Source organism: Octodon degus, unplaced genomic scaffold (assembly GCF_000260255.1).
Source record: "Octodon degus isolate 3935 unplaced genomic scaffold, OctDeg1.0 scaffold00016, whole genome shotgun sequence".
NCBI classification, from domain to species: domain Eukaryota; kingdom Metazoa; phylum Chordata; class Mammalia; order Rodentia; family Octodontidae; genus Octodon; species Octodon degus.
The window spans coordinates 15,099,249-15,125,009 of NW_004524592.1; the positions used below are offsets into that span (position 1 = coordinate 15,099,249).

Here is a 25,761-nt window from a genome sequence, read left to right on the forward strand (position 1 = left end):
TTCCTCCAGGTAGGTATTGTTTGGATCTGGTTGCTGTGTTCCACTTCTTTCTGCTGCAGCTGTTAGAGTTGAACCCTTTGTGTCACTCTGGCAAGTTGTTCTGCTCCTGAATCAGCTGGGTGGGTCTTGCCTCTAGCCTCTTTGCAGGGAGTTCTGCTGAAGAGTTCCTCGCTGGGCCTGCACTCTGGGTTAAATGAAGATCCGTGGGCCCTGAGTGGTCTCATTCACATGCCGGGCCTTTACTCTGGGTCTATTCAGGATGCGGAGGGCCCTGGGTTGTCTCTCTCACTCACTGGGCCTGTGCTCTGCGTCTGTTCAGGATCCCGCAGCCCCAGGTTGAGGAACACCTGTAGCAATGCTACCTTTCTTCTAGAAATAGGGTTTTTCTGGTAAGATTGTCATTGGTGGATTTTTTTTTTTTTTTTTTTTTTTTGTAGTGGGAATCAAACTCATAACCTTGTGCTTGCCAGGCAGGCACTGTGCCACTGAGCTAATTCCCCAGTCAAAGATGGTGAAAATTGATATACTGTACATATTGGTGAAATTAGTCACCCAAATAGCACTGTCGGGGCTGATGAGATGGCTCAGTGGTCTAAAGCACCTACTTAGAACAAGCTTAGCAAAAAAGCACAGGGACCATGGTTCAATCCCCAGCACCACATGCCAGCCAGCCCCGCCCCCTGGTGGGCTGAGCTGGACACACACACACACACACACACACATACACACACACAAATAAAAAAAAAATTTAAAAAAAAACAAATAGCACTGTCATATTTCTCTGAAATTTTTTTCTTCTTTTCAACTATTGCTCAATAATTGCCTTCTTTACCTTCTCTTAGCTCCTTTTCTAGTTTTTTTGAGGTCATTTTGATAGCAGTAATTACACTGATTATATAAAACATTGATGTCACATTTACAAACACACATATTTAGTCTCAGGCTATTGTTGACTATTTGGCCTAGCTCCTGATTCTTTGGCTGTGGCCTATGGGGTTTTTTTGTTTGTTTTTCTTTTTTGTTGTTTTTTTCATGGTATTGTTTATCACCCTTAGGCAATCTCTGTTTTGGCTACAAGAAGGAACATCTATCTGATTAGAACAATTATGTCAGCTTGGCTAAAGTAGTACATAACAATAGCATGAAAGAACCTAGAACATGATACACTATGGTAAATATTAATTTCTTACCTTTAGCTGTATGAACAAGATCTAAAATAGACCAGAAAATTTTATACAGTAATTAAGACCTCAATATGGTGATTTTACTTTCATGGTAGAAAATTTAAAAAGGGATAGGGGAAAAAATAGAGAAATAAAAGAGAAAGGGATTAGAATCAATAGCTCACGGGCACAGTGCCTGCCTGGCAAGCTAAAGGTCCTTAGTTTCATATTACTAGTATGAAAAAGAAAAGAAAAGAAAAGAAAAAAGTATCAAGGCTGGAGGGGAAAGGAAGATTACACAAGGTCTGGGAAACTGGCAAAGAAGACAAGAAGAAAAGGGAGAAACAAGGGGGCCTACTGGTTAGCTCAGCTGTTTAAGTGCTTGCTTATGCAAACGCAGTAAGGCACAGGATACTGTGGTTCCATTCCCAGATCCTCAGGCCTTACCAGACCTGCCCTTAAGGCATTCTGATCCAGCAAAAAAAAAAAAAAAATTCTTTCTCAGCTTGCTGGGGATATAGCTCAGTGGATTAAGTGTCTGCCTGGCAAGTACAAGATCCTGAATTCAATCCCCAGTACCAAAGAAAAAAAGAAGCAAAAAGAAAAACAGAACAAAACAAAAACTAGAGACAGTATTCATACTCTCATAAAAACAAGAGCAAACAATAAAAAGTATCAGGAAAGAAGAAAAGAAAAAAATGGTCAATTCAGGGTGTGTCTTTGCTGTCACTGGTAGATACAGGGCTTACAGAGCCCAGATATGTATTGACTGACTGCATCAAGCTAGCAGTAGAATTACAGCAGAGCTCTCAATAAAGCCAGCAAGCTTGTGCCTTTAGTTCCACTGAGATTCAGGCTGCTTCTGGTTTCTGGCTGTGAGGTTGGGACCTAAGTTGTTCAGAAATACTCTGGAAGCCTCCAGCTCACACTCAGCTTCCTGCTGGCTTGCACCCAGCTCCTTGCTGACTCTAACTTAGCTCCTGACTTCCAGCTGGTTTGATCTTGGCTCCCTGATGCTTTGCCAATTTAAACTTGCCTGTGTCTCATCCTGTTACTGGAAGCCACTGTATAGAGCCAACCCACAGTTGCTCTGAGTTCTGAGTTCATTTGGCCCCTTTCCAAAATGGCAACCAGCCAATTGTCCTTTCTTGGGAGGCATCTTTACTGGAATAACTCACTAGCCACTGCAATCTGCAGTATCCACTGCTTCATTTCACTGATGTTTGTGTTCATGAGGGCCTTTGGGGTCACCAGTCACAACTTCGCCTCTGCAGGTTTGAGCTGTTCCCTCTGACCCTACGCTATAAAATGGGCCTCAGGGAGCAAGCACTGTTTGCCTTATCCCTGTTCTGTGTTGAAGTCTCTGTCTTCACTTTCTCTGTGGGTTCCAGTTTTTGCTTCAGATCTTTACTTGGTCCCAGGGACCCATTTTTCTCCTTCTCTTTCTCACATTGTTATATTCCAGACTCTGTACTCCAAATCTTGGAGAGGCTGTTTCTCTGCTGCTCACTATTCTGCCATCTTCCCAGATGTCTCTTACAGTATTTTTTGAGGGATCTTTATAAAAGTATAGGTATATGAGACTTTGCATAGCTAAGAATATTTATTAAATTGTATTTGTATTACATAGCAGTTATAACTATAGAAAGTTTTCCTAAAGGAACGATAGTAATATGTAGAGATATGAATGCAAATTTCTTAATTTTGCAGTATTGCAGCAAATGCACAAATTAGAAACTAGTACATGTCCACCAATAGAGACTGATCAAATAAACAGAATTATTTCCAGGCATAGTTAAAATGCATAAGTTTTATACCTTTGTTATTTACACAAAATTAATATAAGTATCATTAATCTTCTGCTTCTTCAGATTGTAATTATCACATAAATGTTGACCATACAAAGAAAGCATTAGGTGTTTGTTTGTGATCATTAATTTTTAATTTAATATCTTTTTTAGTTTGTCCATTAAGTTGTGAAATTGGTGTTTCTTATGTAACAGGGTTGTTTTTTTTTTTAAAGAAGCTTAATTTTTCTTTATATATTGTAGTTACTCCATGGAGTCCTTTGGGCAACCCAGACCAGAAGACAACCAGTCAGTAGTCAGCAGGATGCAAAAGAAATATTGGAAAACTAAACAGGTCTTTATCAAAGCAACAGGAAAAAAAGAGGATGAGCACGTGGTCGCATCTGATGCTGAACTGGATGCTAAACTTGAGGTAAATTTGAAGATTTTCTATGTTGCATATAATTGGTTAACTGGTTATTATTTAGAATGCTAAGAGGACTATAACAAGATAGCAACCAAAGAGTATAAGGCAATAAAGTCAAATATGATAATAGAATGTTTATTTTTATTTCCCTGTCAATCAGAGATTCTGGATAAGAGGTTAAAATTCTGTCCTTTCTTTTTTCTTTTTCTTTTTCTTTTTAAGGTCTCATTATGTAGTTCAGGATGTTTTTGAACTTTTTATGTAGCCCAGGCTGGCTTTGTGCTTGCAGTGATTCTCTTGCCTCAGCTTCCCAATGCTGAGATTACAGACATGTGGCATTATGCCTAGCTGAAGGGCATAGATGTTACAATTGCAGAATTTCCAGAACTGGGCATCAAAATTAGATAAATCATGAACTGGGTAATTTCCATGGTACATATGTTTTATTATGTTTTTAGGCTAAATATATTAGAGTACTAGTTAAGTTCCCGAGCAGGACCTTATACTCAATATAATATAATATAATATAATATAATATAATATAATATATATATTCATAATTATTTTGAGGCACTCTGATGTGAAATATTTTTTTCTTATTTAAAATTAGGTTTTATTTGGAAAACTATAGACATATTATTCTTGTAAAAATAAAATATGAAAGGCCTAAATTGTTTCATGTGGAATCTTCTACCTCACTGAAATAAATTAATTGAAATCAAATTGAATGAAGATAAAGTTAAATGTTTTTGTTTCTGTGATTAAGGAATAAATTTATTGAAATATTTCATCATACCTTTTTAGCTGTTTTTTAAGTAAAAGGAGTTAAGTGATGTTCTGAAACATTTTGAAGTCTGTGTTTTATATATTTAAGAAATTAAGTGGATAAGTCTAATGCAAATATATGATACAAGACTGGATTTTTAGATGCAGATTTACCAATTCCATTTACTTATACTAATTTAAAGTAACTTTACAAGTATTTCCAAGTACAGTTAAACTGTTCCAGAGGTAGACTATTCAGGCTTCTTGATGGTATTTGAAGCTTAATTTGATGGGCTAGGACTTAATATTAAAACACACTGTGAAGTAAGGTCCTTTGAACAAAGTATCATAAAAGTTCTTCAGTGTAAGACTTTGTGTGAAGGAGGCTGGACTCTGAAACCCATGCTGCCTTATTTATTTGGAGAAACCTAAAGTTATAGATGCATATGAAGAATTATATCACATATAATGTGTCTTCATGTCAGATTGTCATAAAATTAAATGAGCCTACTAGACATTTTCTGTTAGCAGTTAGCTACAGCCATAATGAAGGGTTTAATATCAATAGAAAATTCCAATTTTTTTTTTTAACCAGGGATTGAACTCAGACCCTGTGCTTGCCAGAAAAGTGCTTATTCTACTGAACCATCTCCCTGGTACCTATAGAAAATTCCAAACAAAAATAATCCACAACCAACTTATATGTAATGTTATTTTTAATTATTTAATTTTGATTAAGCTTAATGGATACACGAAATTTGTACATATAATGGATATTGTGTAATGTTCTATGCATTCATCATTTAAATCAGGTTAAATATATCTAGCTCCTTAAACATTTGTCATTTCTTTTTGGTAAAAACTTTCTAAATAGTTTCTTATAGCTTTTTTTTTAAATGAACAGTACATTTCTTAGATCAATATTAGAATAAAGACAGAGGCAGAGTTGACACTTTCCAAAGTTATTCACACTCTTTATCTGTGGCTGGCAATATTTGGTGTGGTTTATATTGGATATACCTTTTTAGTATTTAGCTAGTTTGGAGTTAGGGGAGGACAAATTCTGTATATTATGAATGTATTGAACTGTTTTCTCCACTCCTCATGGAGAAAATCTAAATGTGCTTATTTCATTATAAGTAAAACCAAAACTGAAGTATTTCACAGCCAATAAAAATAGGTATAATATATATTTAAAGAAAATATACTGCTTTTGAAATGCTTATAAGTGAAATATGTTTATGGTTCATTAAATTGTTCTAATAAAATTTATATTTCAAGGTTTTTCACACCATTCAAGAGACATGCACTGAACTTCTGAAGATAGTTGAGAAATACCAGCTAAGAATAAATGGTATGACATCATAGATATCTGCTAATTCCCATTTAAAATAAATATTAGTTGAGTGTTTGGAGATAAGTCCTTTAGTGAAAAAATAGTATTAACTATTTGTAAGCAGTTTAATGGCAAAATATTAATATTTATAATATCTTATTCTCAAAATCTTGAGTATCCATCTTTTCTTTAGTTCATCAAATATTCTTATTAGACATAGATTTACTTTGCTGATTTTTTTTTACCAGGAGCCATTTTTTAATAGAAAAAAATATATAATTTTTTTTACAAAATTTCATAGCAATATGATAGGAGAATAACAATAATTAATACATTACATATTGTTATCTGTAAAGTGTTTACTCACAGTACAAGACATGGACATGCAAAATTCTCCAATATTAACACAAACTTTCCTTTTCTGTGAACTAGACACTAATAGTATAACTTGCATTTTTTCTCCCTTTTTTCTTCCTTTCCTCTTTCCCCCATCCTATTTTATTTTTCTTTTTAAATAATTTCTTCCCATTTCACAATGTCTACTGTACATTTTAGATCTTACTCTTTCAAGTTCACATATGAGGGAGACAATATGCTGTTTACACATGTAAGTCTGATGTATTTCAGTTATGTGTATGGTCTCAAGGTGCATCCATTTACCTATAAAACTCTCAAGTTAATCCTCCTTTATAGCTGAGTAGTACTCCATTGTATAAAAATACCAAATCCTTTTATTTGTTTTTTGGTTGATGGGCACTTGCATTGTTTCCAGGATTTAGCTATTACAAATTGTGCTGCTATAAACATGGGTTCACATTTATCACTGTGGTAAGGTGTTTTTAATTCTTCTAGGAAGATACCCAGAAGCAGAATAGGTGGGTCAAATGGGACCTCTAATCCTAGCTTTTTGAGGAATCTCTGTACTGGTTTCCACAGTAGTTGCACCAGTCTGCACTCCCACCAACAGTGGAGAAGGATTCCGTTTTTCCCCAAAGCACCTCCAGCATTTGTTATTGGTTGATTTCTTGATGACAGCCATTCTTTCTAGGGTGAGATGAAACCTTAATGTTGTTGTAATTTGCATCTTTCAAATGCCTGGTGATGTTAAACATTTTGTGGGTTTTCTTTTCTTTGTTGGTGATTCCTTTTGCTGTGCAAAAACTTTACAATAAGACAAGATCCCAGTTGTTGATTCTTTGAAGTATTCCTATGCAGTTTGATTTTTGTTCATGAATGCTGTACTTACCCATATGTCTTCAAGATTTTTACCTACTATCTCCTCCAAGAGATTTAGTATTTCTGTTTTAATGTTTAAATCTTTGATCCATTTTTACTTTAGTTTAATGTATGGTGATAGACATGGGTTTAATTTTAGTCCTCAGCATGTAGAGAGCTAGTCTTTACAGCACCATTTATTAAAGAGGTTTTCCTCCAGTGGGTATTTGTGGTCCCTTTGTCACAGATAAGGTGGGTGAATGTGTTTATAGTTGTGTCTTCATCTTCTGTTCTGTTCCACTGGTCCTCAGGTCTGTTTTTTGTCAGTATTGTGCTGATTTTATTACCCCCCTTTTTTAAAACAAACATTTGTTTGAGAGAGTATAGCAGTAATTGATATGACATGACAAGTAGTACATATTTAGAAGACCAGAATGACAGGTATTCCAAGCATGACCCTGGTATTACACATTGCTATGGTCAGTGCAGTTACTTAGTTCTCAGGTATCAGTATATATAGTTAGTCAGGGTAAGAATCCTCCCAATTAACTATGTGCTGATTTTATCACAGTAACTTTGTAGTATAATTTCAAGTCATGGATTGTGATACCCCCAGCCTTGCCTTTGTGGCACAAAATTGCCTTTGCTATTCTAGGTCTCCCCTGGTCCCAATTAAATTGTAGAAATGTTTTCTATAGTTCTGTGAGGTATGTTAATGGTATTTGGATAGGGATTGTGTTAAACCTGTATAATAGTTTTGGAAGTATGACCATTCTCACTATGTTGCTTCTTCCTATTCATAAGCAAGGGATATTTTTCCATTTTCTGATATTCTCTTTTTTTATGTATTTTGTACAGGATCTGCCAGTGTCTTACTACATAGATTGGACTCATAGTGATCCTCCTGTTTTCAGCCTCCCAAGTGCTGGGATTACAGGCATGCACCACCATGCTCAGTTTCATTCACTGTCTCCATGTACCCCAGGGGCAGGACCAGCATGGCATGATGGGGATCAAACCCCGGCTACTGCACTCTGCCTAAGCAGGCGCTTTAGTCTGCTTAGCTATCTGACTGGCCCATGTTATCCTCTTTGAAGTCCTTTTTCAGAGTACTCTATTTTTCAATATATAGATCTTTTACTTCCTTTGTTATATTGATTCCTAAATATTTTACTTTTTTGGATACTATTGTGGAAGGTGTGATTTCCCCAGTTTCTCTTCTCAGTTTATTGTCTCTGTACAAGAATTTAATTCATTTTTGTTTTTGTCTTTTGAGACAGAGTTTTACTCTGCAGTTCAGGCTGGCCTTGAACTCACTTTGTAACCAAGGCTGATCTCAAATTTGCAAAGATCTCCTTCTCAGCCTCCCGAGTGCTGAGATTGCAGGTGTGCACCACCATTCCAACTTTGCTATTGATTGTTGAGTGTTCACTTTGTATTCAGCTATGCTACTGAATTTGGCTATTAAATCTAGAAGTATTTTGGTGGAGTTTCGGGAGTCCTCTATGTAGAATATCATGTCATCTAGAAATAGTAATTTAGTTTCTTCCTTTTCTGTCATTATTCCTTTTCTCTCTCTTGTCTAATTGTTCTGGCTAATGTTTCCAAAAGTATATTGGATAAGAGTGGTGATAGTGGACATCCTTGACTTGAATCTCATTTTAGAGAGAAAGCTTTTAGTTTTTGTTCATTTAGTATGATGTTGGCTGTTGGTTTATCATAGACAGCTTTTATCAAAGTGAGATAAAGACCATCTCTATTTCAATTTTCTACAGGGTTTTTATCATGAATGATTGTTCATGAGTGATTTCTCATGAATGATAAATCAAAAGATTTATCCACATCAATTGAGATGATCATATGTTTTTTGCTATTGGCTCTGTCATCATGTTGTGTTACATTTACTGATTTGCATATGTTGAACCATCCCTGCATTCCTGTGATGAATCACATATGATCATGGTGTATAATCTTCTTACTAATTTGTTGCATGTTGTTTGCTAGTGTCTTACTGAGGATTTTGGCATCAATGTTCATTAGGAGATTGTACTATGGCTCCACATTTTAGCTAGGTCTTTCTATGGTTTTGGTATCAGGGTAATACTTGCCTCCAGGAATGTGTTAAGGAGTATTGCTTCTCCTTCCATTTCATTAAAGAGCTTGAAGAGTATTAGTATTAAATCTTTACTAAATTTCTTATGGAATTCAGCAATGAATCAATCAGGATCAGGCTTTTCTTTGTTGGTAAATTTTTTTTTATTAACTACACTGATTTATTAATTTTTTTTCAAAATTTTATTGATAAACAGCAATGAGACAGTTTCAAATCAAATCGGAAGTACAGTTTCAACAAATAATACACTGCATATATTCTTCTTAGTGGTTAAAAAAATATGGAACGCTTCACGAATTTGCGTGTCATCCTTGCGCAGGGGCCATGCTAATCTTCTCTGTATCGTTCCAATTTTAGTATATGTGCTGCCAAAGTGAGCACTGTTGGTAAATTTTTAATTTTATTTTATTAACTACTATTGTATTATTCAGAACTTTTATATCTTCTTGATTCAGCTTTGGTGATTCGTAAATATCTAGAAATCTTTGTTTCTTCTGTGTTTTCCATTCTATCAGACTAAAGATTTTCAAAGGAGATACTGATTACCTTCTGAATTTTCACACGATTTGTAATCATTTCACCCTTTTCATTCTTCAGTGCATGGTGAGTTTTCTATTTCCTTTTTTTTATATAAAGTTAGCTAAGGGTTTATCAATTTTATTTATTTTTCCAAAGAACTAACTGTTGTATCCATTAATTCTTTGTATAACTTTTTTAGTCTCAATCATGTAAATTTTTCCTCTCTTTTTGTGATTTCTTGCCTTGTATTGCCTTTGAACTTGTTCTATTTTTTTCTAAAAGCTTGAGGTACAGCATTAGATTATTTGTGCTCCTTCTGTTTTCCAATGTGAGAATTTACCATTAAATATTTCCCTCTTAGGTCTATTTTTATTGTGTCTCACAGGTTCTGGTATGTTCTATCTGCATGTTTGTTTGCAGATATTGTTTAATTTCTTTAATTTCATCTATGACCTATTTATTATTCAGGAGGATGTTACTTAATTTTCATGTGTTTATGGTGTTTTTTGGTTTCCTTTGCCATAGATTTCCAATTTCATTGAGCTATAATCAGATAATATGCATGAGATAATTTCCATTCCATTGCACTGACTAAAGCATATTCTGAGGGTTAGCTTATAGTCTGTTTTAGAAAATATCCCATGTGCAGCTGAGAAGAATATATTCTTTTTTAAAAATGTATTTAGTACAGGGTCTACAGGGTCTCACTATACCTATCAGACTTGTAGTGATCCTCCTGCTTTTCAGCCTCCCAAGCACTGGGATTGCAAGCATGTACCACCATACCCAGTCTCAATCACTGTCTAAGCATGCCCTGGGGGTGGTTTCCAGTTACATGGGAATCGAACCCCCAGCCCTGTGTCTGCCTAAGCAGGTGCATTAATCTTCTGAGCTATCTGGCTGGCCCTTGAAAAGAATATATTCTGACACTGTTCAGTGGAACACTGTAAACATTTACTAAGTCCATTTGTTTACAGATTTGGTTCAGTTTTGATATTTCTTTGTTGATTTTTTTGTCTAGTTGATCTATCTTTGTAATAATGAGATACTAAGGCCCCTGTTTCAATCATGGCATTGTTTATTTGATTTTTCGTGTCTATTAATATTTGTCTTACATAGTTGGGTATGCCTATATTTGGTGTATATATGTTTATAAGTGTTATCTCTTACTCTTGAAATTTTCCCTTATCAAATATGTAGTGACCTTCTTCATCTTTTGATCATTCTTAGTTTGAAGTTCATATTGTCTGCAAAGAGAATTAGTACCCCTGCTTTTTTCTGAGTTCCGGTTGCATGGAAGACTGTTTTCCATCCTTTGCCTTTCAGTCTATGAAGTTCTTTTTTTTTAAAAAAAAAAATCTTTTATTTCTTTATTTATTTGGTATAGGGTCTCACTATGCAGCACAGACTCGTAATGATCCTTCCATCTCAACCTCCCCGGCACTGGGATTACATGTGTGTGTCACCACATCCAGTTTTGGTGGCTAGCACAGTGCTGGGCTGGCACAGCATGCAGTACTGGGGATTAAACCTCAGTCCTTGCACTTGCTAGGAAGGCACTTAAACCACAAGTTATTTCCCTAGCCCAGTCTACAAATTTCGTTTTGAGTTAAATGTTTCTTGTATACAGTATATTGTTCGATTTTGTTTCTTGATCTCTTCTGCCAGTCTATTTCTTTTGAGTGGTGAATTAACGCCATTAACAATGATGGTTATAACTGATATGTATTGGCTTATCTTTGTCCTGTTATTTTTCTGGTGTTGGTTTCCTGCTTTTCCCCTCTTGTTTGCTCTGCCTAGTGGTTTTTTTTTTGTTGTTTTCTTGGAATTGTAGTCATTTCTGTTTCTTTCTAATATATCTTTCAGTACTCTTTGCAGGGTTTGTTTGGTGGTCATGAATTTCTTCAGTTGTTCTTTGTCATGGAATTATCTTCTTTCTGCATTAATTTTTAAAGATAGTTTTGCAGGGTACATCAGTCTGGGTTGAAAGTTTTTTGTTGTTGTTTTGTTTCATTTTTTGGACTTGAGATACTTCCCTCCAAGCTCTTCTTGACTTGTTGGTTTATGGTGAGAAATCTGACATGATTCTGGTTGGCTTTACTTTATAAGTGACCTGATTCCTTTTTTATACAGCTTTTAATCTTCTGTTTTTGTCTGAATTTCTAGGATCTTGATTATTATATGTCTTAGTGTAAATTTATTTTGGTCATGGCTAATTCAGGTTCTATATGTCTCACCTGTATGTCAGATCTTGTTCATGTGTTTGGCCAATTTTCCACTATTCTGTAAGTAGACTTTATTTCATGTGTGTTGTTGACTCCTGTTTTTTTCATTGATGCCTATCAGTCGTATGTTGTTTTTCTTTGCATCATCTTGTAGGAGTTGAATTGTTATTTTCTTGTCCCTTGTTATTTCTTTTTAAATGTATTTATTTGATACAGAGTCTCACTGTGCAGCTCAGATTTGTATTCATCCTCCTGTCTCAGCTTCACCCAGCACCAGGATTACAGGTGTGCACTACCATGCCCAGTTTCAGTGACCAACATGGCATGCCCAGGGCTTCAGGGCCAGCACAGCATGTGGTACTGGGGATCAAACCCAGGTCCTTGCACTTGCCAGGCAAGCACTTAGACTGCTGAGCTATCTTTCCAGCCCCTCCCTTTTTATTTTTAAGAGATCTTTCCTTTTGTTATGTGATTGCTAACTGTAATCCTGTCCTCTAGGTCTGAAAGTCTATCTTTAGTTTTGTTCAGTCAGTTTTGCCAGCTTTCAATGGAATTTTTAATTTCCCATGTATCTGTTTGAATCTGTCCCATGCATTCTACTTCTTTTTTTTCTACTTCTTTCTTTTCTACTTCTTTCTTATATTGTTCATTCATAGTTTCTTTAATTGTCCTATTGTCCTCTTTGTTTTTATCTATCTCTACTCTAGATTTCCTGAGTATTTCCTTTATGATTATTGTTGTTTCTTTTTTTACCTGAGAGATTGTGATCTGATTTCCTCCATAGTTTCATGTATTTGTTTCTATACTTTGGTTTTCATCATTTCAGAAATTTTCAGTGTATGTCTTCTATTTTCTTCTATATTGTCTTTTGGACTTGTTCTGGTTGGGGTGGAGGTCTGAGATTGCATTTTGCTTCTGCATCTTGTCATTTTCTATTTCAAAATGTTTTATTTTGTTTTCTGTATTGATCCTTGTTAAGTTTTTGAAATAGGTAGATATATCATTAGTATCAAGTCTTCTCTAGGAAAAGCCTATTCTTTAGGGATATCTTCTGTGCATAGGAGGTTCTTGGTTTGTGTCTGTTCCAAGAACCTACCTGCCCTATTAATTAAGAGTACAATGTTGGGGGCCAGCAGATAGCTCAGAGGATTAAAGCACCTGCTTAGGCAGATGCAGGGACCAGGGTTTGATCCCCAGTGTGTGCTGTGCTGGCCCCACCCCTGGGGCTTACTGAGATGACAATTAAGACTAGGCATGGCAGCATGCACCTGTAATCCTAGCACTTGGGAGACTGAAAAACAAGAGGATCATTATAAGTCTGATTTGTATAGTGAGACCCTATAGACCCTCTACTAAATACATTTAAAAAAAGTAAGATGTTGGTATCTGTTTGGCTCATTCCCCAGTTCTTTGGTTTTGGGCTGTGGTGAGGTTTTTGACTTCAGAGCCTCCCAGTATTATTATAGAAGAGAAAACAACAAAAGATATGATGTTCTAGCTAAAGTAGTATAATTAGTAATAACAACAGCATCAAGCACAGTTTGGAAAATGACAAACTGTGGTTATAATTAATTTTGTACCTTAAACCAAAGAAGGAAAATCTATGATTATACAGTAGAACTGATTATAAATTGAGAGCTGATATGCAAAGTGTTTCCCTTTGGCAGAGCTTTTTAATTAATTTATTTTTTGTGGCTGGCCTGCACTGGGGGTAGAACTGGTGCAGCATGTGGTGCTGGGGGTCGAACCGCAGTCCCTGTGTTTGCCTAAGCTGGCACTTTAGAGTGCTGAACTATCTCGCCAGACCTTGGCAGAGGGGTTTTATCCTGTGGTGGGGAAATTTAAGAACACTAGTAAAACAAAAATAACTGAAAACCAAGTATACAGAAGGCTGGAGGACAAAGGATCATCACACAAGCTTTGGGAAACTACAAAAGAGGGCAGAAGAGAAAGAATGAAGGAGTAATCAAGGAATTACCTGAAATTTGTCTCTTGGTCTAGGGGACGAGAGTAGTTTTCTATAGTTGAAGTTCTCCCCCCAACTGTTTAAGAAAAAGAAGGGCTGGGGAGATAGCTTGGTGGCTTAAGAGCCTGCCTGGCAAGCTCACTGTCTCAAGTTTGATCCCTGATACCACATGCTGTGCCAGCCCCGGAACTGGGCATGGTGGCTCACACCTGTAATGCCAGTGCTGGGGAGGCTAAGACAGGAGGATCCATACAAGTCTAAACTGCATAGCAAGAACCTGTACTTAAAAAGAAAGAAAGAGAGAGAGAGAGAGAGAGAGAGAGAGAGAGAGAGAGAGAGAGAGAAAAGAAAAGAGAGAGAAAAGAGAAGAGAAGAGGAGAGAAGAGAAGAGAAGAGAAGAGAAGAGAAGAGAAGAGGGATAGCCCATCTGCCTGCTCCTGTACTGTGTGTCTTTGTCCCCTAGTACAATGCTGGTTCACCTAACTTATATGTTGGCTCATATTGTTATTGTTGCTTTGGACTTTTCTATTCTGCTACTCCCACCTGTCTGTCCTGTGTGCCCTAATCTGGCCCCAACTGTGTGGCTGGCATTCCTGCCAGTCTCTTGAATTTCCAGTGTGATTCACCTCAGTGGTGGCAGCAGCAAAGGTAAGGGCTGGTCTGTGGGCCTTCCTTCTTGGCTCATGTGGATCATGGTGGCAACAATGGGATGGGCCATTCTTTTGCTGAGAGTCTTAAATGAATTTGCTTCCATCACTTAAAAACTTTCTTTCTTGTCCCCTCTTTGCCTTAATTGTTTATACCCCATTCCTCTGTTCGTCTTATTTCTCATAATTGTCTGTATGCACATTCTCCATTCATTTCCTTCTGCTTTACTTTCAGTTCACTGTAGTTTAGTTTTCGAATCTACCAGACTTCTTTTGTCGAGGTCATGAAGAGCTAAATCCAATTAACAATTCTCACATTTTACTAGGCCTATCACATTAACATAGTTGATTGTTATCCTTTCTTGACATACTTTATTTTGTTTTCAGGCACCATACTTCCTTTGTTTTCCTTTTAAACTTTATTTCTTCTCTATCTCCTAACTTGGCTTGATTCTTCTCTTCTTGACCTCTTTACTTTAGAGCTCAGTCTTTGGGTCTGCTCTCCTGCTTAACTATAGCAGTCTGCTGGATGTCACTATTTGTGTGATGCTGGTTACCTCTCTGATCACATCCCCTAAAATCCTTTCTTATTTAGCTTTATTAATCTCTTTAAAGCAGCCCATTTTGCATAATGAGCTCTCTAACCTCCCTTAGGTATTTGAGCTAATGTCATCTTTTTAATAAGGTCTTCCGTAAACCCTATATCTCAAATTCAGTACCCTTCTTTGTTTCCACAATTTTCTTTAATATTCAACATTTATATATTTTATCTATTTTTTGTTATTTTTTCCCATAACTAAGAGAAAGTAGCCGTATATCTATCCTAACTACCTTGTATAAACATTTTTTTCCACACACATACACACAGACAACAGCAACAATAACAGTCTTTTATATCCCTTTTTGTTTTGTTTAGTCAGAGATAGGTGTTCCATTGTTGTTAGAAAAAGTGTATTTGGAGAAGTCTTTAAAGGACTTTTTCATACTTGATGCCAGACGAAAGATTGTAGGTACTTGAATTTAGCAAAATAACCCAATATAGCCCAATAGTCCATAATAGTACTGGGTTATCAGCACAACTGGCAATTGTCTTAAGTTGATGAAATGAGTCTTTTACAGCTCAGCATATTAATATCGCTTTACTTTTATGCCTTATGGTTACACTTTTCTGCTAGATGGTTAATACCTAGTTAAAGCAAGACCTATATAATTCAAAATGTAACTTTTTCTGTCTGACAATGTCCGTCAAATCCCCTCAGGATTTACCCTGGAACCATGTACAGCACCTTGTGGATCTTTTGTCAGTGTCAGCCGTCTGGATGAGTCACAGCCATTGCTTGACCATTCTGCTCTCTGTGAACGACTGAGGGAATTTTTCTTTCTAGGTAACTCTCCTTAGGCACACTATACATTGTTGATCACTTTCCTCTGTGGCCCCCATAATCTCCTTGATCAGAAAATTTGGGACACCGCTGAGTTACATCATATCACAGTAGAGGTTCTCATATGTCCTGAGTCCTCACTGACCTTGAAGGGCTAGGGCCAAAATATTGGCTGTCCTTGTAGCTCCTCTATTTCTATGATTTTTTCTGTAAACTTTAATTGTTTAACATCCAGAAGAGAAGCTTAATGATATTATTGCCCTGTAACAGAGGCAGCTGGGCTTAACATCACTATCTGTATATCAAACACCTTAGATATAACACGGAACTTCTATTTTCCAACAACCATAGATATTCTAACTTTATATCCCCACAGAATGTGAAAAAAATCAATTACACATTTTTACACAGAAATTTAGAAATCAAATCATATACAACATTGGAGCAGAACAGTCCTGTGACATTTTTGCCTTGTCTCTTGTTTTCTTTTATTACCTTTTTTTTTTTTTAACAAACACTTACTTTAAAGAGATTATAGCAATAATCGATATGATATTAGAAATAGTGCACATTTAGAAGAACAAAATGATGGGTATTTCAAGCATGGTTTTAGTATTACACATTGCTATCCTCAGTGCAGTTGCTCAGTTCTCATATATCAGCATATATAGTTAGTTAGGGTGAAAATTCTACCCATTAACTGCTATTTTCAAGAACCTGATGGAGATTCTTAGGACCATTGCCTTAACCATCTTGTTTATATAAATGTATGATTTTGCCTCTGCCATATTTCCTAACTTCTTCTTGCTCTCTCTTTGTTGTTTAATCCTTAAGTTCTCATTTTCCATTTAACTGTGTCATACCTTTCAAATTTTATATCTTCTTTTGAGTTTTTTTAGCATAATGGCATATGTAATGTATAAGTATAAAATGCACATAACACTTTGATTATTTTTCATTCTGAGTTCTTACACTAGGCAAACAATACAATATTTACACATGTGGGCCTGATTGATTTCACTTAGAAGTATATCTTCAAGTTGCATCCAATTATATATGAAGGCTTTGAGTTTATTTTTCTTTATAGCTTAGTAATACTCCATTGTATAAAAATACCACATCTTTTTTATCCATTCCTGAAGTCATAAGCATTTTGGTTGTTTCCAAGATTTGGCTATCACAAATTGTGCTGCTATAAACATAGGTGCACATATATCACTTTGATACGATGTTTTCAATCCTTTTGGGAAAATTCCCACAAGAGGGATAGCAGGATTGAATGAGATTTCCAGTCCTAGTTTTTTGAGGAGTGTCCACACTGATTACCATAGTGGTTGTACTACTCTACATTCCCACTCACAGTGGAAAAGGGTTCCTTTTTCCCCACAGCCTCTCCAACATTCGTTCTTGGTTGATTTCTTTATGATAGTCATTCTTTCTGGGGTAAGATGATATCTCAGTGTTGTTTTAGTTTGGATTTCAAGGATGGCTAGGAAGGTGGAGCATTTTTTCATGTATTTATTTGCTTCTTCTATTTCTTCCTCTGAGAAGTATGTATTCATCTCAGATGCCCATTTCTGGATTGGGCCTTTAAATTTTGGGGCCCTAATGTTTTTTAGTTCTTTATAAATTTTAGAAGACCTTTGTCTGAGTGCTTATTAAGATTTTTTTCCCAAGTTGTGGGTTGTCTTTTCACTCTGTTGGTAATTTCTTTTGCTGTGCAAAAACTTCTCAATATGAGAGATCCAAGTTGTTAATCCTTTCAAGTAACTTCCAGGAAGTTTGATCTTTATTCATGAACTATTTGCCTACTCCAATGTCTTCAAGATTTCCACCTACTTTCTCTTCCAGGAGATTTAGTGTTTCTGTTTTAATGTTTAGATCTTTAATTCATTTTCACTTCAGTTTAGTGCATGGTGATAGATCTTGGTCAAATTTTAGTTTCAGCATGTAGAGAGCCAGTTTTTCCAGCGCCATTTGTTAGAGACACTATCTTTCTTCCAGTAAGCGTGTTTGGCCCCTTTGTCAAAGATAAGATGACTGAGTGTATTTGTAGTTGCTTTTCATCTTCTAATCTATTCCATTGATCCCTAGGTCTACTTTTTTTGCCAATACCATGCTGATTTTAATCACAGTAGCTTTGTAGTATACTTTTAAGTCAGGAATTGTAATGCCTCCTGCCTTTCCTTTGTTGCCCAGGATTGCCTTTGCTATTCTGTGTTTTTTTCTGGTTTCAAATACATTTTAGGAGTGATTTCTCTAGCTCTGTGAGGTATGTTGGTGGTATTTTGATAAGGATTGCATTAAATCTGTATAACAATTTTGGGACTATGGCCATCTTTACAATTGGTTCTTCCTATCCAGGAGCAGGGAATATATTTACATTTTTTGAAATCTTCTACAATCTTTTTTCAGAGTACCGTAATTTTCTTTGTTTCTTTCTTTCCTTGTTTTTTTTTTCTTTAAACAATTTATTTAACTGAAATGGACTTATATTTGTTTCTGATGTGAGTTCCATTTTTTGTTTTATTTTCTATTTGAGGAAGTTGAGAAGCAGTTATTTTATTAGCTATATATTACATCTTATGTAACTACAAAACAATATCAAAACCAGAAAACTGATTCTTATGTAAAGTCAGCATATAGTTCTTTGACATTTTATCACATATATAGATTCATGCAACCCATAATTTTCATTGAATAGATCTTTTACTTCTTTAGTTAGATTAATTCCCAGGTATTTCATTTTCTGCAGAGCTCTTGTGAAAGTTATTGTTTCTATAATTTCTCTCTCAATGTGTTTGTCATCTGTGTAAGGAATGCTATTGACTTTTTAGTATTGATTTTGTATCCTGCTATGCTATTGAATTTGTGTATTAATTTTAGTAGCTTCTTGGTGAAGGTTTTTGGGTCTTCCAAGTAAAGTATCATGTCATCTGCAAATAATGATAGTTTCACTTCTTCTTTACCTATTCTTATTCCTTTTATTTATTTCTCTTGTCCAATGGCTTTAGCTAATGATTCCAGAACTGTATTGAATAAGAGGGGTGATAGAGGGCATCCTTGTCTTTTACCTGATCTGAGAGTAAATGATTTCAATTTTTCCCCATTTATAATTATGTTAGCAGTTGCATTGTCATAGATGGCTTTTATCAGATTGAGGTAGAGGCCATCTATTCCAATTATCTGTAGGACTTTGAACATGAATGAGTTTTGTACTTTGTGAAAAGACTTTGCTGCATCAATTGAGATGATCATGTGGTTTTTGGATTTGGCTCTATTGATGTAGTATATTACATTTATAGATTTGCATATGTTGAACCATCCTTATATCCCTGGGATGAATCCTACTTGGTCGTGGTATATAATCTTCTTGATAATTTGCTGTATTCTATTTGCTAGGATTTTATTGAGAATTTTTACATCTATGTTGATGAGGGAGACTAGCCTATAGTTCTCTTTTTTAGGTGCATCTTTCTCTGGTTTTGATATCAGTATAATACTTGCCTCCAGGAATGATTTTGGGAGAATCATTTCCTTTTCAATTTAGTGAAGAGTTTGAGGAGTATTTGGGTTATATCTTCAGTAAATTTCTTGTAGAATTCAGCTATGAATCCATCAGGACAGGGAATTTCTTTGTCAATAGGGGTTTTTTAAAATTATATTTTGAATTTCATTGGCTGTTATTTGGTTTGAGAGTTGTTGTACCATCTTGCAGTTTTGGTAATTTGTACCTTTCTAGAAATCTGTCCATTACTTCTGTGTCTTCAATTCTGTGAGAGTAAAGATTCTCAAAACAGCCATTGATGATCTTCTAAATTTCCACAGGGTCTGTGGTAATTTCACCCTTTTAATTCCTTATTGCTTGAATTTGAGTTTTTTCTTTTTTTGATGAGGTTAGCTAGGGGCTTACCAATTTTATTTAATCTTTCAAAGAACCAGCTTTTTGATTCATTAATTCTTTGAACTGTTTTCTTTGTCTCAATTGAATTAATTTTTGCTCTACTCTTTATAATTTCCTCCTGTCTTTGGGCTTTGAGTTTGATTTACTCTTCTTTTTCTAGACATTTGAGGTGCAGCATTAGGGTATTTATTTGTTCCTATTCTGTTTTTCTAATGTGTGAATTCCCAGCTATAAATTTTCTTCTAAGAACTGCTTTCATTGCATCCCATAAATTTTGATAAGTTGTACTTGAGTTTTTATTGAATTATGGATATTGTTAAATTACTTGTTTAATTTCATCTGTAGCTCGTTGATTTCTGAGGAGGGTGTTGTTTAATTTCCATGTATGTATGGGGATTTTGTGGTTTCTTCTGTCATTTATTACCAGTTTCATTGCACTGTGGTTGAATAATATGCATGGGTTAATTTCTGGGTTTTTTGCATACAGTTAAGCATGACCTATGGACTAGTATGTAGTCTGTTTTAGAGAATGACCCATGTGCAGCTGAAAAAAGATGTGGTTGGGTGGAACACTCTGTATATGTCCACTAAGCCCATTTGTTCCAAGTTCTGGTTCAGTTCTGCTACTTTCTTGCTAATTTTCTGTGTTCTTGCTATCTTTTTGGGGTAAGGGAATGTTAAGATCTCCTGTTAAGATTGTGATATTGGATATTAGACTTTTCTTTTCTTTTTGTTTTCCCAGAAACAAAGATTGAACTCAGGCCCTTGTGCTTGCCAGAGAAGCGCTCATTCCACTGAGCCATCTCTCCAGTCCCTAGACTTTTCATGTCCATTAGGATTTGTCTTATATAGTTGGGTGCTCCCGTGTTTGGTGTGTACATATTTGTGACATATTTATGAGTCTTCCTCTTGTATTTTTCCCCTCACCGGTATGTATTGGTCTTCTATTATTTCTTTTGATCATTCTTGGTTTGAAGTTCAAACTGAGAACAGGATTGCTACCCCTGTTTGTTTCTGAGGTGCCAGGATGTGTAGTATTGTTTTCCATCCTTTGACTTTCAGTCTATGAATTTCTTTATGAGTTAAGTGTATTTCTTGTATACAGCATATTGTTGGATTTTGCTTCCTAATCCACTGTGCCAGTCTATTTCTTTTAATTGGTGAATTGAGTCTATTTACAATGATGGTTAGAATTGAGATGTATTGATTTACGATTGACATGTTATTTACCTGCTGTTGTATACCCCTTTTTCTGCTGTGCTTAATTGTTTGCCCTGTTTGGCGGGTTCTTTCCATTCTCATTCGTGGAGTTCTGGTCATTTAGGTCCCTCTCCGGAATATCTTGTAGTAGTCTGTGCTTTGTTTTCATGAAATTCTTTAGTTGTTCTTTGTCATGGAAGTATTTCACTTCTCCAGCAAACTTGAAAGAGAGTTTTTCAGGGTATAGCATTCTGGGCTGGAATTTGTTTTCATGGAAAACTTGAAGTACTTTGCTCCATGCTCTTCTTGATTTGGTGGTTTGGGAAGAGAAATATGCCATTATTCTGATGGGTTTTCCTTTAAATATGTTCTATTTCTTTTCTCTAGCAGCTTTTAGTATATTGTTCTTGTGCTGGATTTCTGGGACCTTGATTATTATATGTCTGGTGTGGTTTTAATTGTGTTGATGTTATTTGGAGTTCTATATGCTTCAGTTACCTGAATGTCAGATTGTTTCCCCATATTTGGGAAGTTTTCTGCTATCACTTCTGCATATATTTCTGATTTTTTTTATATCATATGTTTTGACACCTTCTTTCTCACTGATACCTATTAGTCTTATGTTGTTCATCTTTGCCTCTTCTTGCAGATGTTGAGATTTTTTTCCTGTATCCTAGTTGTTTTAAAGAGATCTCTTCTTACTTTTTACTAGCTGCAACAGTGTCTTCAAGGACTGAAGCTCTTATCTTCATTTTCATTCAAATGGCTTTATCAGCTTGTGATTGAGGTTTTAATTTCATGTATATCTTTTTGACTCTGTTTCATGCATAGTGTTTCTTTCCTAAATTGTTCATTCAAGGATTCCATCATTTTTCTATTCTCCTCTATTTTTTTTTATCAGTATCTACTTTAGAAGCACTTAGTAATTCTTTCATTATAGTTACATTTTTTTTAACTTTGGCAATTATTTCTGATCTGATATCCTCCATAGCTCTCTGCACTTGTTTTTTTTTTTTATTTTTTATTTTTTACTTCAGATGCTAGTATTTCATAGGTTTTAGGAGTATGGCTTTCAATCCCTTCAATGCTAGTGTCTCCTGCATTTGTTCTGGATGGGCTCAGGTCTGAGACTGCATTTCCTCCTCTTTGTCATTTTGTATACCACTGTCCTCTGACCTTTGGTGTGGAGCCTTGGTGTTGTAGTTACCTTAGCTCCTACCAAAATTATTACCCAAGGGAGATTATGTAGTTAAGGCAGTTGCAATTTTGTATCTACTGTACTATAATTAGTATCACTAATAATGGGTAGTAAGATTTAGCACTTAAGAAACTTTTGTAATTGATGAGTTTGTACTTTAGGTCGTGAGGGCCTGTATCATGACTGTATAGCTAAGCAGATATAAAATTGGGAATTTGTATTTAAATTAAAACGTACTTGAATTAGTTCCCCTGAGATCTGTCCAATCACCTCCCTTTGATGTATCAAGGGACTTCCAGACTAACTTTCACTCTGGTTACCTGTTGACCCGTCTCTGGGGGTGGGGGGGGAGAGAGAGAGAGAGAATGAGAGAGAGAATGAATATGAATGAGGGGAATGAGGAGGAATGAGGGGGAATGAGAGGAAATGAGATAGCATGAAAGAGCATGAGAATGCTGTCACAGATCTGGGCCTACCAGTGTGTTTCAGCTTACCAGGTCTGAACCTACCAAGTTGACCTTGTTCAGCTGGGCCTTGCTTGGGTCTGACTGCTGTGCTTGGCTTCTTCCTGTTGCTGCCTGGGAAAGTGACCTGCTATGCCCCACTAGCAAGCTATTCTGCTCCTGGATTAGCTGGCTGGATCTTGCTCGTAGCCACTCTTCCAGGAGTTCCTCTCCTGGGTTCCACACCAGGCCTGACTGCTGGCTAGAGGTGGGACGTTCTGGTGGTGTGCCATCCTGGCAGCTGACTGGGGTCGGTCGGGTGGGCAGTGGGTGGAATTCAGGAGAGTCTGGTAGATAGGTGGTAGAAATTTGTTTTTAATTTCTGTTTCCTCAAAGTCTATAAACATGTCTAGCATGTAGTCTGTATTCAATAAGTATTTGCTCAATAAGTGAATGATTTTTTTGTGAAATGTTATAAGTTAATGTACTACTTTATATCAAAGCTCATATATGATTCCATTAAAGAGAGAAATCCAATATTGCATAATTATTCAAGTATTTCATGAGTACCTGCCTTATGCAGCACTATGATCTTTTTCTAAGGAAATAATTGTAGAAACAACTTTTTGTAACAAAATTAGAGATGGTAGAAATAGTATGTAATTGAATCCAGTATAGTGCTATTGATATTATTATGAATTCCTAAAATGAAAAATAATAGAGTAGAATAATCCATATAAGTGACTCCATAATGGAAGCTGAATTAAAATTCAAAGGCTTATAGAAGTTGAATATATGAAGAAAAGAAGAGATTCATAGGGGCTGGGGAGATGGCTCAGTAAGATAAGCGCTTGACTGGCAAACGCAAAGATCTGAGTTCAATCCCCGGTCCTGCAAAAAAAAAAAAAAAAAAAAAAAAGAGAGATTCATAGTTCAGGGAATGAGTTTAAGGAATGAGAAAGGCCTATGTGGGTATGTTTTTTCCCATAATGTCATTGAGAAACAAATAACAATGAGACAGTTTCAAATCAAATTGGTAGGACAGTTTCAATAATTAACACATTGCATACTCTCTTCCTAGTGGTTATTTGCTGTACAAGATGCAGACATGATATCCTATTTGCAAACACTATAAGAACAAATCCCTCCATTCACTGAATTAAGAGAATGTAACTGCATATCTATCCTAACCTCTTTTTTTTTTTTTTTTTTTTTTTTTTTTGCGGAACCGGGGATTGAACTCAGACCCTTGTGCTTGCCAGGCAAGCGCTTATTCTACTGAGCCATGTCCCCGGCCCCTTATCCTAACCATTTGAATCCACAGATACAAAATGGACATTCATCTGTATCCCCTTTTTTATTTCGTTCCATCATTTGAATATTATAGGTGTGTTAACTCAGCAAAATATTCTAAAAGAGTCCAGTAGTCCATAATAGTATTGGGGCTCCCACTTGACTGGCAATGTCAGAAATTGTTGACCTGAGTCCCCTACAGCTCAACATAACAGCATGGCTTTACTTCTTATACTTCATTTTTATACTTTTCTGCTGAATTGTTAAGACCAAGATAAGGCAAGACCTATGCAACAAGAATTGTAGCTTTTGGATCTGATAAGATCAGTGAAATCCCCTCAGGATTATCCTGAGACCCTGTACCTCAGATTGTAGATCCTTTGTCAGTGTCAGCCATGTTTTGTGGGCATATTTTGTAACTTAAATAAGAGGATAAGGTGAAAGTTTGGGATCAGATTGCTAAGGATCAAATATTTTACTAAGCATTAAAAGGCCATCCCAGCCATTCACTGGGAGCAAGAATGTCTTGTGCAAAAAATGGAAATATGAAAAAATACTGGCAAGCTTGAGGTCTTAAATTTTGCCCCCAAATCACTATATCTATTCACAGCTAATGGAGCTTTTGTGTGTGTGTGTGTGTGTGTGTGTGTGTGTGTGTGTTAGGGAAGGGTTTGAAGGGTTTACAGGGTGTTCAGGATCTCACTACTAGATCAGACTCATAGTAATCCACCTGTTTACAGCCTCCCAAGAGCTGGGATTACAGGTGCACGCCACCATGCCCAGTTTCTGTCTCAGCGTGCCCTGGGGGCAGGGCTGGCAGAAACATTTTAGAATGAGGATGAGATTATATGTGTACAGACTTCATTGTGTGTTTTACTTTCATTCTGTCTCTCTGTTCCTTTTATCCTCTCCCTCTTTATTTTATTTATTTTATTTTATGTATTTATTTATTTATTTTTTGCGGAACCAGGGATTGAACTCAGACCCTTGTGCTTGCCAGGCAAGCACTATTCTACTGAGCCATCTCCCTGGCCCCTAATTATTTTTTTTTTGTCCCAGCAGGCAGGAGCTGTGCTCCTGAGCTATATCCCCAGCTCTTACACTCTCTCTTTGAGATTGTGTATGAATATGACTTATTTAAGACTATTTGGGTAATACAACTTCTATTAAGAATTAGACCAGACCAATGTGGATTAGTATAATGCTATATGTATACATATTTTTTTTTAGGAGTATAGTGCTGGGAATTGAATTTATGGCCTCGTGTGCCAAGCACATGCTGTACCACTGAACTACACTGCCAGCTTCCAATATTATAAATCTTTGTGGAAATCACCAGAGTGGGGAAAGAACATTTTTAAATTTAGTTTTTCTTTCATTTAAGGTGAAAGTGCATGACATCTGTTCTTTTGTTCACTTTAAGTGTGCAACTGAAACATTTTATTGCCTTTCTCTCTTATCCATCATATTCTGGTTAAACAATCACCATACAGATCAGTGTTTCTTAAATTCTCTCTAGGGAAGGACCAATTTTTTGTGTTGTGACTTGTAATATTAGAAAATGCAATAAAAATAAATTTTTATTTTTTACTTTTAATGTAGTTCAAGTAGATATTTTAAAAGAAAATATAAAACACTCTTCTATTAACAAACCCAAATTTCATAACAAAACAATAAGAGAATAACAGTGGTTAGTACACTGTATATCATGATCTTATAAGAGTGACCAAAGTTATTCAGAGTATAAATTGTAAACAAAAAAAGGATTCTCTCTTACAAAGAAAAAACAAACATCTAAAGGGAAAAAACCTTTTTTCAATGAACAAAAGACACTAGTATAAATGAAACTAATTAACATTTATCTTAAAATACTTTTGAAAGAACAAAATAGATAATTTGGAGATTTATGTCCATTTTTATAGCAGCACAATTTATAATAAGATTTACATGACCACTATCCATGTACAGATAACTAGATAAAGAAAATGTGGTATTATACTCAATGGAGAACTACCTTACCATAGAAGAAATAAACTTATATTTGTGGGTAGACTTGTATTTGTAGATACAACTTGAAAACATAATGTTAAGTGAAATAAGATATAAAGCTTAAATATCACATGGTTTCTCATATATGAGAAACTTTAAATATAGATAAATAGAAAGTATGGAAAAGTT

The 25,761-nt window shown here is 35.7% G+C and overlaps 1 protein-coding gene and 1 non-coding gene across 2 annotated transcripts in view; one reads left to right on the plus strand and one right to left on the minus strand.

Annotated features, from left to right (window-relative positions):
- Positions 1-25,761, plus strand: part of Ica1l (islet cell autoantigen 1 like) — a 127,814-nt gene that overhangs the window by 21,277 nt on the left and 80,776 nt on the right. The window contains exons 2-3 of the mRNA XM_023710078.1: positions 3,215-3,383; positions 5,424-5,496. Coding sequence (XP_023565846.1) covers positions 3,222-3,383; positions 5,424-5,496 — 235 coding nt within the window. The 5' untranslated portion in view covers positions 3,215-3,221. The remainder of the gene's footprint in view (positions 1-3,214; positions 3,384-5,423; positions 5,497-25,761) is intronic.
- On the minus strand, positions 9,081-9,187 carry LOC111815450. Its single transcript, XR_002820137.1, has one exon. It is a non-coding gene; the product is annotated as a U6 spliceosomal RNA (small nuclear RNA).